This window comes from Phyllostomus discolor, chromosome 6 (genome assembly GCF_004126475.2).
Source record: "Phyllostomus discolor isolate MPI-MPIP mPhyDis1 chromosome 6, mPhyDis1.pri.v3, whole genome shotgun sequence".
In the NCBI taxonomy this organism is placed as follows: Eukaryota; Metazoa; Chordata; class Mammalia; order Chiroptera; family Phyllostomidae; genus Phyllostomus; species Phyllostomus discolor.
In genome coordinates, this window is record NC_040908.2 from 161,445,724 (window position 1) to 161,457,620 (window position 11,897).

At 40.7% G+C, this 11,897-nt stretch overlaps 2 protein-coding genes across 2 annotated transcripts; one reads left to right on the forward strand and one right to left on the reverse strand.

Annotated features, from left to right (window-relative positions):
• The first annotated feature begins 986 nt into the window (after positions 1-986).
• On the forward strand, positions 987-2,281 carry LOC114500254 (olfactory receptor 4D10-like). The gene has a single exon (XM_028516899.2). It carries the CDS (start codon positions 1,150-1,152, stop codon positions 2,083-2,085), a length of 936 nt encoding a protein of 311 aa, XP_028372700.1. The 5' UTR covers positions 987-1,149; the 3' UTR covers positions 2,086-2,281.
• Positions 2,282-4,320: 2,039 nt separating this feature from the next.
• On the reverse strand, positions 4,321-8,973 carry LOC114499113 (olfactory receptor 5A2-like). The gene is made up of 2 exons (XM_028515065.2): positions 8,926-8,973; positions 4,321-5,298 (listed from the first exon to the last, which is right to left on the reverse strand). The coding sequence occupies exons 1-2, from the start codon at positions 8,971-8,973 to the stop codon at positions 4,369-4,371; spliced, it is 978 nt and encodes a 325-aa protein (XP_028370866.1). The 3' UTR covers positions 4,321-4,368.
• Between the last annotated feature and the right edge of the window lie 2,924 nt (positions 8,974-11,897).

The following is an 11,897-nucleotide window of genomic DNA, read 5'->3' on the forward strand; positions in this document are numbered from 1 at the left end:
TCCAATTTATCCATGTACATTGGGATACTGCTAGAAATGGTCACTTGTTAAGTATAAGGTCGAACAAATAATAACTATGAAATTCCTAAGAAGGATCAGTAATAGCTAATTTTTTTAAAGGACATGGTTCTAATGATACCAGGGTCTCCCTCTGCCATGTGATTCCCTCACTCTCCTGTTTTTGTCCCACAAAGGGAAAGAGGCAGAGAGCATGACTGACACAGTAGGGGCCACTTCTCAGAAGCAGGTCACTGTCTTCATTCTGTCCCCTACACTCGAGCAAGGATCACGCCAGTTATACAAGATGGATGAGGTTCCAGAGGTCTGCTGCACAGCCCTGTGGCTGTAGTTAACAATACAGAGCCATGCACTGGAAATCTGTTAGGAGGGTAGCTTTCATGTTTAAGTGTTTTAACTATAACACAAAAATTGATGATATACTTTGAGATCTGGATTTACGCATTGTTTCAATCTGTATTCCAATAGCAAATTACACATGTGTTTACCTAAGCAAATAATTGATTCAGTACAAAGTAATTACAGTGACAAGTTACACAGAATAATGGGCTGTAATTTTAAGAAATTAGGCAACAAAGAATCAAGAACAAGGAAACTGATTCATGTCACAGCAATACGGCAACAAGAAACAGAATGACATCCCTTTCTTTGGCAAGATAAGACCCTGTTGAAGTGAATGGAATATTTTCTAATACAAATATTAAACTGATAGACTATAAACATAAAATGGATGGAACCCTGTCTTCCATATCATTGTATTTAATGCTTCAGACAGTTCCTGACATTCAATGAGTATATGTGAAATAAAAATAATAAAATTTTAAAATAAAAATAAGTTGATTAAACTAAGCTATGTAAAGGTCACTACTTTACATAAATGTTTATTCTCTCCAAAACAGTTTTATACAAAAAAAAGAGTTATTGACTCTGCATGTGATAATTTTCTTGGATCGCCAAACTGACTACAATCTCAGAAGTTTGCACAACTCCAAATAATTGCACACAGTGCAGCCACATGGGCAGCATTCTGAACTGCATTCTTAGTGCATAGGAAGGAAACAAGAAATAGACAAGTAGTAGCTCTCCATATGAAGTAGCTGGAAACACAAGAGAGACAGAGAAGATGACTCCATGGAACCAAAAAACGTCACCAGAGTAAAAGAATTTATTTTCCTTGGCCTCACCCAGAATCAAGACCTGAGTTTAATTTTCTTTCTTTTCCTGCTTTTGGTGTATGTGACAACTCTGCTGGGAAACCTCCTCATCCTGGTGACAGTGACCTGTGAGTCTGGTCTTCACATCCCCATGTACTTCCTGCTCCGTAATCTCTCTGTCGCCGACATCTGCTTTTCCTCCATCACGGTTCCCAAGGTTCTGGCGGACCTTCTGTCACAGAGAAAGACCATCTCCTTCAATGGCTGCTTCACCCAGATGTTTTTCTTCCACCTTGTTGGGGGGGTAGATGTATTTTCTTTGTCAGTGATGGCATTAGATCGGTATGTGGCCATCTCCAAGCCCCTGCACTATGTGAATATCATGAGTAGGGGGCGCTGCACTGCCCTCATTGCAGCCTCCTGGGTGGGGGGCTTTGTTCACTCCATGGTCCAGATTTCCCTGCTGCTCCCACTCCCCTTCTGCGGACCCAATGTTCTCGACACTTTCTACTGTGATGTCCCCCAGGTCCTCAACCTCGCCTGTACAGACACTTTTGCCCTTGAGCTCCTCATGATTTCTAACAATGGCTTGCTCGCTAACCTGTTGTTCTTCTTCCTCCTGGGGTCCTACATAGTCATCCTAGTGATGCTGAGGTCTCAGACAGGGAAGGACAGGAGTAAAGCCGTCTCCACCTGCACAGCCCACGTCACTGTGGTGACCCTACACTTTGTGCCCTGCATCTTCGTCTACGCCAAGCCCTTCACTGCCCTCCCCCAGGATAAGGCTATCTCTGTCACCTTCACTGTCATCCCCCCTCTGCTGAACCCCTTGATCTACACTCTGAGGAACCAGGAGATGAAGTCAGCCATGAAGAGACTGAAGAGAAGACTTGTGCTTTCTGAAAAGCTTTAGAGGATTTTTTTCTCCTTTTTGTCCTCCTTCTTACCACCTTTGAAAATGTTTCTCCATCAAATAAACTGTGTTTACTAGAAAAATTCTAGTTAATTTTTATATTTCTGCTAAGATACACATGACTTTCAAAAATTATGAACAGCATGAAATAATAATGTAAAAATATGGGTTTCATGTTACAAAAGAAAGGAGAGAAATCAAATTGTTAGCCAGAGAGGTGTGTATTATTGTAATACAAATTTGAAAAAATTATGAAAACAAAATGAAAACACACTCAAACAATTTTATCACATTGTAATTGTTGTGGGGTTTTTCCCCAGCTCTACTGAGGTATAATTGATAAATAGAAGTGGCATTAAGAGGTGCAACTTAATATGTGCATACACTATTTATAGGCTTTAAAGAGCAGGATAATAGTGCATGTTTTCACAGAATTTCAGCAGCTCGGTTATAAATATACTGATGAGTGGTAACGATAAACACAGAGAGAAAAACTAAGAGACTACTAAAATAGTCCCAGGAAAGAAATAATAGAGACATGGCCTAGAAGAGGAATAGAGGGGAGGTGATGAGATTTTTTTAAAACTGTGAAGGTCGAGCCAGTGGGATTTGCTGATGGCTCCAGGGTGGATTTCCTGGCTACATGTGCACTTGTGAGAACTCCTTTGAACTTGAGTTCTTTCTATTTCCCTAAGAACTGCTTTCTATGGGCAAAGGAAGTAGCACAGGTGAGAGGTACAGGTATACTCACTACTGAGACTATTATGTCCCAATTTGAGTTGACAGTCCAAACCTACTTAATTTGTCTCTCTTTAGCACATTAACCTGGATTTTATTTGATGTATACAAAATTGACTAAGGCCAGACACTAAGCTAAAGCCCTTTTCATGCATATTCTCCTTTAATTTATGAATTCTATGAGGTAGACACAATATTTATTCTCCATTTACAGGTGAGGAAAATAATGCTTGTAAGTAACTTACATAAGTTCACAAGTCTGCAAAATGGCAGCAATGAGATTAATAACCACAGGTCTCCTGACTTAAGAGCACAGTGAATTCTTAACCACTCTTTTCTGTAGTCTGCACATTCACTTTCCAATGCATGAAAGCCATTATGAAGATCACATTCCCTACCAAACTAAGAAGGTGTTTTCTATTTCTTTGGCTCCTATGGTGATAAATCATTAAACAACAACAATAATAATAATATTATTACTTCTTTAGCATTTGTTATATACACAAAACACTATTCTAAGTTTTTACATATGCTGACTCATTTAATTCTTCACAATAAGCTCATATTATTCCTATTTTACAGATGAAGAACGAAGGCACACAAACCCCAAACAGCTTGCCCAAGAATGTATAGGCAGATACTTATTTACGGCATAGCTAAGAGAAGCCACAGCTGAATAAATGTATTCCAGATTTCCACTGATGGTTTAAAGACACATAACTTCTGAGAACAATCACTCTCTTAAGTTCCTTGACTAAGTTCTCCTCTAGCACTTATCACAAAACTGCTGAAAACAGAACCCTTCATCCCAAGTGAAGGTGTGCTCCTCTTCTCTAGCTCCCTAAGAAACTGTTGAGTGCTGTTTAGAAACCCATTACTTTGGACTTAAATGATGATTCCCTGGTTTTCTTCAAATCGTTACAGAGACCACTTTTTGTAGAGCTGATTGAATTAGCCTAGAGGTTGTTCTATTTGTGTGGCCATGAAGACCTTAATCAGAAATTTTTCATCTCTGTCCTGCTAATACATCTCAACAGTCAGTACTATACCCCAGGAGTCACCAGACTCCTCATTGCCATGATTCTCAGCACAGGGAAGCTGCCTGCTCCTGTGCTCTAAGAGAAGCAAACTAGAACCTCATGAGAGGGGAAGGCAGCTGTTTTAGAAAAAGTGTCTCCCTTCTAGGGTTACCATGGTATGCATCCTTATCCTACCTTAAGAATCACCACCCAGAATGCTGGACTAACATTTGTTCGACGTCTTCCTCCTACAGACACAAACTCTATTTTAATGTTTAGGTTATTCAGTTTTTGCCATGGTAAAGTTGTGTGCTAAATTGAATATTTAGAATATCAATCTATGCTGTTTGTTCCAGAAACCAAAACTGGCCAAATTGTTTTCCAATAACCAATAGGTAAACTGATCAGGGAATATTGGAAACAGTCTGGGCAGAAAAAATAGTGGGTAGATCGACTACTCCAAAACAAAATGAAAGTCTGCACAACTGATCTAGCTCATAGCTTTATTGCAATCATTAGTTCAGGGTCAGAAAAACGAATGCCTGTGAGAAAGCATGCCATACCTTTCCACAGCTTTCCTTATGGCATCTTTAATCTCCTTATTCCTAAGACTGTAGATGATGGGGTTGGCCATAGGGATCACCAGAGCATAGAATACAGACACCACCTTGTCCTGCTTTAGGGAGTAGCTGGAACTGGGTCGCATGTACATGAAGAGACCAGAACCATAGAAGAGGGTCACAGCAGTCAGGTGAGAGGCACAGGTGCGGAAAGCCTTGGTCCTCCCTTTGACAGCTTTGGTCTTCAGGACAGCAGCAACAATGTTACCAAAAGAGATGAGAATCACAAGGGCAGACACCACTCCAGCAACAACACCCACAATGAAGTTCAGCACCTGGCTGCTGAAGGTATCAGAGCATGACAGAACCAAGACTGGAGGAAGGTCAGAGAACTGGTTGATCAAGTTGGGCCCACAGAAATCATGCTGATAGACAGAGTATGTTTCAATGAGAGAACAAAGGAACCCACCCACATAGGCTCCTGCCACCATCTTCAAACAGAGTGAATAGGATATGAAGGCCGTGTAGAGCAAGGGGCTGAAGACTGCAGCATATTGATCATACACCATGGCTGCCAAAAGAAAGCATTCTGTGAGCCCCATTCCACAGAAAATGAAGTACTGTGTGGCACAGCCAACACAGGAAATGGTTTGCTTCTCTGTGATGATGTCAGACAGCACCTTGGGAGTTGTGGAAGACACATAGCAGTTATCTAGGAAGGACAGGTGACTGAGGAAGACATACATGGGCGTGTGGAGGTGGGAATCTATCCTGATGAGGGGGATGAGGCTCAGGTTCCAGACTAGGGTTAGTAGGTAAATCCCAAGAAATAACACAAAAAGGAAAATCTTCATTTGAGGGTGATCCAAAAATCCTAGGAGGACAAATTTTGTCACCTTCCTACAGCCATAGACCTGCTTCCTGCATAAAGGAAAGAAGAAATCTTGTGATCAGTTAGATTTTGTTTGCCACTATGTGAGAGGAGGTTTCCTGGAGGATGATATGAACAGGTAACACCAAATTAACTGTTGTCCCAGCCACCTGCTAGGCAAAGTCTTCTCAGAGGAAGTTGGTCTGTGATAATCTCGTGGGACTGTCTGAAACCTGTACATTCTATCTCCTGCTGAGCAGAGGAGAATCAGTCTAACAGAGTAGAGAGAGATGAGGAGGCAGGAATCCGAGTTTTATCCATATTCCATTGCTAACTTTCTGGGGATGGTGGAAAAGTCACTACAACTCATTGGACCCTCATTTTCTCAACTGAAAAATGAAGAGGTTGAATCAGAGGAGTCTCAAGTTTCCTTTGGACTTGGGTTCTTATGGCATTTTAGACTTGCCAACTTGAAGATAAACCCAGATTAACAACAAAGTTAGGAATTTCTTAGATTTATACATCTTTATCGTGAGAATCTAAAACAAGAGCTAAATACAAAAAGCTGTATTATTTGACATATTCCATCTTGAGAAAGGAATTTCAATGTATAATAAAAACAATCCACTACTTTAGGTATAAAACTAAGAGAAATATATGTGTTTAGAACTAGATTTTTTTTCTAATTATATGAGAACTCACTGCATTGAAAAGATCAAAATTTAAGCTAAGCCCATCAACACCACTATGCGATAGAAGGACTACATGGGAGGAGAAGAGAAGCAACACCAAAGTTGACTAAAACTGGGTCAGCCATGGTGGTTTAGAATGAGTGGAAATCAGTATTTACTGAGCAAGAAAGAATGAAGAGGGTTCATTAAATACTTAAGAATGATATTTAAAATAGGCAGGAGATCTTGCAGTAGTGAACACACAACACAATATACAGATGATGTATTATAGAATTGTACACCTAAAACTGATATAGTCACCCCACTGTCACCCCAGTAAAGTCAATAAGTTTTTAAAAATTAAAAATAAATAGATAAAATGGGTAAGAGACAACTTCAATCTCATCAGACCAGAACAGATTATTATTTTTAACACATGAGATAAGCCTCAAGTGTCAAGTTTTGTTTCCAGTCTTGCTTCCAGAAAGAGAAATTAGAAAAAGGAAAAGTCCTTGGGAGGTTTCTTGCTCTCAACCCCTTATCCAAAGAATTAGGAAGTGACATACATTCTAGACACCAGGGAGGTCCCTGACCTCCAAAAGTTTCCCTGATTTGCATGCTCATGCCTGGAATTCTACCATCTGAAACTCATCCGTTAGTTTACAGCTGTCCTCCTTTTACAAGGCCAAACATTCCTTTTAAAAAGACATTACTTTGGGGACTTCCGGCAAGATGGAGGAATAGGTGGACGCACCGTACCTCCTCGTACAACCAAGATTAGAAAAACAATAATTTACAACAATAATTTACTATCAGAATAACACCCAGATCCGGCAGGGGATTTATCTGAATGGAAGTTGGGCAGCCAAGAAGTTGAAGTAGACGCGTTCATCCGGACTGGTAGGAGAAGACCCGAGCTGGGCGGGCGTGGGGCTGGCTCGGGTTGGCGGCGCGCAGAGGTCGGGGAAAGTTTGGCACGAAATCGGCGCGACAGCCAACTGGGGCGTAAGAACGCAGCGGTGATCCCTGAGTACGCAAGCTGTGGCTGGCAGACCCAGAGGGGTAGCGATTGTGGACCAGGGCAGAGCTCTCGGCCCGGAAGCCCAGACAAGGGTCTGAGTCCAGGAGAACGGAACTATCGCCATTGTTTTCTCCCGTCCCGCTCCCACTCCCGCCCCACCCCCACATATAACGTCACAATCTAGCGACTGGGGTGCCCAGCCCCGGTGAGCACCTAAGGCTCCGCCCCACACCGTAACAAGAACAAACAGACCGGGGGAAAAAAAAAAGGAGAAACAGGGGAAAAATATGTTTTCAACAGAGCAGATCAGTCCCCCAGGACCCATTCTTTTGAGTGACCAAGAATTAGCCAATCTATCAGATGCGCAGTTCAAAACACTGGTGATCAGAAAGCTCACGGAACTGATTGATTTTGGGCGCAATTTAGATGAAAGGATGCAGGTTACCATAAAAGAGATGCAGGAAGATACGCGGAGGAGAGCCAATAGTGAAAGGAAGGAATATGAGTCTCAAAACAATACAGTGGACCAGAAGGAAGATAGAATCAACCAAGTAGGAAAGCATGATGAAATAAGAATTCAAAAAATTGAGGAAAAGATTAAGAGCATCCAAGACACCTTTAAACGTTCCAATATCCGAATTATAGGGGTACCAGAATCGGAAGGGGAAAAGCAACAGATTGAGCACGTATTTGAACAAATAATAAAGGAGAACTTCCCCAATCTGGCAAAGGGTACAGTCTTCCAAGAAATCCAAGAAGCTCAGAGAGCCCCAAAGAAGTTGGACCCAAGAAGAAATACACCAAGGCACATTATAATTACATTAGCCAAGGTAAAAACGAAGGAGAGAATCCTAGAAGTGCGAGAGATAAGGGGACGGTAACCTACAAAGGAGTTTCCATCAGACTGTCAGCTGATTTCTCAAAAGAGACCTTACAGGCAAGAAGGGGCTGGAAAGAAATATTCCAAGTCATGAAAGACAAGGACCTAAATCCCAGATTTCTCTATCCAGCAAAGCTCTCATTTAGAATGGAAGGGCAGAAAAAGTGCTTTTCAGATAAGGTCAAGTTAAAGGAGTTCATCATCACCAAGCCCTTATTTTATGAAATGCTAGAGGGACTTATCTAAGAAAAGAAGATAAAGAAAAGACATGTATAGTAAAAGGACAGCAAACTCACAAATATTAACAACCACACCTAAAGCAAAACCAAAAGAAACTAAGTAAACAATTAGAACAGGAACAGAACCACAGAAATGGAGGTCACACGGAGGGTTAGCAGCAGGGGGGTGGGAGGAGGAGAGAGGGGGAAAAGGTATAGAGAATAAGTAGCATAGAATGTAGGTTAAAAATAGATAGGGGGAGGGCAAGAATAGTACGGGAAATGTAGAAACTAAAGAACTCATAAGTATGACACATGGACGTGAACTAAAGAGGGGAAATGTGGGTGGGAGGGGGGTACAGGGGGGAGGGGAGAGAAGGGGGGAAATGGGACAACTGTAATAGCATAATCAATAAAATATATTTTTAAAAAGACTACTTTGTCTTCAAGTTTCATAGTCATTCGAACAGTAAGGATCTAGAAAGTCAGAGGCTTAAGGAAGAGAACACCCAGGACAAGTCTCAGACCAGAAGAGGGCGCTCTCACAGACAGACTTCAGGAACCTCACAGTCAGAGTGGGGTCTGTTTATATAACGTTGACATAAATTTGTGCCATCTCACTTTCACAGCAAAGACACCTATCAAACCAAAACTGGCAACCCAAATGGTCAAGCCCACAAATATTAAGACATTTGAAACTGGCAAGAGCTAATTCCGTGGTGTAGTATGTATACAACATTCTGGGTCTTGCACGCCAACAAAATCTCACCTGTTTTATTAGTTTTAGTATCATTGTCTAATTGAAGGATCATTCCCAAGACACTCCCCACCATTCCCCCACAATATACATGAAGAAATTAACACTGACCGAGTGCCAGCTAGTCACAGAGCATCTTGCCAGATGCTTCATGGTTGCTGTTTGACACAATGAGCACAAAGATATTTCTCAAATGATCAAGGTTCAAACCCCAGCCTCAAAACTTGCCAACTCTGACAATCTGGGGATGTCACTTAGGCTCTCACACCCTCATTCTCTAAATCTACAAAGGGGATATTACTCTTTTAAGGTTGATTCACATTTAATTTTCATATCTATTCTGCAAAATAGCTGTGGGAATTAAATTATATACATGTATGTAATTTCTGTAATTTACAGCTCAAGGAGAAAAATCTCCTCTTCTAAGTTCAGGGATGCTCTACACCTTTCACGGTAACAATTCAGGGATTTCAATCAAAAATCCCTGATGATATATCATTCCGATTTGTTTCTAGAGTAATGTTCAGTGCAGCATATCCATGTTCCTTTTCCTCTGGAGTCAACTTATCTAGTAGAATGTAGAATTTATGGTGCTAAGAAATCTTACCCTTCAACTTTGAGTGTTCTTCTCAGGGCTAGTCTCTAAACTGAATTTTTAAGGACAAAATAGAAGAATGATGAAACAGAGTCCCTTAATTGACTTTTTAAGCCACCTGATCATGCAAGTAGTCTAAACACACCAGTTAAAAGACGGAGACTACAAAGGGAATTTAAGACCCAACTATATGTTAGAAAACATACAGTTTTTATAGAAAAAGAAACCCACTTTACATATAAACACACACAGCAATTAAAAGTAATGCAATGAAGAAAGATAAACAGAAAGAAAGCTGGAGTGGATATACTGATTTGACATAAAACAGACGTCAGACCAAAGAAGACCATCAGAGATGAAGGTAGGGTCTTTATAATGATAACAATAGAAAGGTCAGTTCTCTGAGAAAACATAACAATCCTTAATGTGTGTGCACTTCACAACAGAGTGTCAAAATATGCAAGGCAAAAACTGATAGAAATAGAAGGAGAGATAAGCAAATCCACTATTATGCTGGAGACTTTGACACCACTCAATCAGTGACTGGCCAATCCACTAGGCAGAAAATCAGTAACAACGCAGTTGAATTGAATAGCAACATTAATCAACTGGATCTAATTGATGTTTATATTTTATCCAAGCACACCAGAATGCACGTTCTTCTCCAGTTCACATGAAATGTTCACCAAGATAGACCACTTTCTGGGCCATAAAACTCACCCTCACAAATTACACACAGTAAGCTCTCAGACCACAGTGGAATAGAAAGCAGTAATCAGAAGTTAGATGGCATTAAAGTCCTAGAAGAGAACATAGGTAGGAAAATCTCAGATATTTCACACAGAAACTTTTTTCCTGACACGTGCGCTAGAGCAAGGGATATAAAGGAAAGAATAAACAAATGGGACCTCATCAAAATAAAAAGCTTCTGCACACCTAAAGAAAACAGTATCAAAATAAAAAGAGATCCAACTGTATGGGAAAACCTATTTGCCAATGATACCTCAGACAAGGGTTTAATCTCCAAAATATATAAAGAACTTACACAACTACACTCTAAGAAGACAAGCAACCCAATTAAAAAATGGGCAAAGGACTTGAACAGACACTTCTCCAAGGAGCACATACAGAAAATCCAAAGACACATGAAACGATGTTCAATATCGCTAGCTATCAGAGAGATGCAAATTAAAACCACAATGAGATACCACTTCACACCAGTCAGAAAGGCCATCATAAACAAAGCAACAAACAACAAGTGTTGGAGAGGTTGTGGAGAAAAGGAGACCCTAGTGCACTGTTGGTGGGATTGCAGACTGGTACAACCACTATGGAAAGCAGTATGGAACTTCCTCAGAAAACTAAAAATGGACCACCCTTTTGACCCAGCAATTCCACTGCTGGGACTCTATCCTAAGAACACTAAAACACCAATCCAGAAGAACCTGTGCATCCCAATGTTCATAGCAGCACAATTTACAATACCTAGGTGCTGGAAGCAACCTAGATGCCCATCAGTAAATGAATGGATCAAAAAGCTATGGTACATTTACACAATGGAATTCTATGCAGCAGAAAGAAAGAAGGAGCTCCTACCCTTTGCAACAGCTTGGATGGAGCTGGAAAGCATTGTGCTAAGCGAAACAAGCCAGGCAGTGAAAGACAAATACCACATGATCTCACCTTTAACAGGAACCTAAACAACAAAACAAAGAAACAAGCAAAATATAACCAAAGACACTGAAATAGAGGACAGGCTGACAGTGACCAGAGGGGAGAGAAGAGGGAATTTCAGGGGAGAATGGGAAGGGTTTACAGGAACAAATTTAAATGACACATGGACAAAAACTAGGGAGAGAGTGGTAATGGGAGGGAAGTGGGGAGGGTTGGGTGGGTGGGCTGGATTGGGACTAAAAGGGAGAAAACTGTACTTGGACAATGATTAAAATTTTAAAACAAGAAGTTACATGGGAAAATCCCAATATTTACACGTGTTGCTTAGCAACTTCTTAATAACTCCCATGGCACCTGCAACTGCCATCTTCCTATATGAAAATTATTTTTCCTACAAATAGCTGACAAATTCCCCATGCTGACTGTTATGTTATTAGACTTCTACTCAGTGTCTCAGAGAGCAGTGTGGACAGTGCCTGTGACTGAGTGAGGAAGAACAGAGCCGTGAAGATGGGGAGCCCCTCAGGCTTGCCTTTCTAACCCAAAGGTAGGTGGGGGCAGCCTGAAGACACAAAAGCAGGCTACTTTAGCTTGGCAAATGTATACTTATGTACTTTCCATAGTGTCCACTCTTCAATCCCTGAAAGGTAAAATATCCATGTACAAGGCTCGTTATACATGTCATTTAAAACTGAAAGACTTAAGTTGATTAAAAACTCCTGCTTTCACATAAAATGTCAAGCTTGTGAAGACACATTCAAGTTAAAAGGTGATTTTTATTGTATTAAAACTCATTCCATAAATTTTA

Bases quoted from the DNA above. Each gene is read 5' to 3' on its own strand.
- LOC114500254 (XM_028516899.2), top strand. From the start codon at position 1,150: ATGGAACCAAAAAACGTCACCAGAGTAAAAGAATTTATTTTCCTTGGC.
- LOC114499113 (XM_028515065.2), bottom strand. From the start codon at position 8,973: ATGAAGCATCTGGCAAGATGCTCTGTGACTAGCTGGCACTCGGTCAGT. The intron at 5,299-8,925 runs GTTAATTTCTTC...GGCTGTAGGAAG, and splicing joins CTAGCTGGCACTCGGTCAGT to GTGACAAAATTTGTCCTCCT.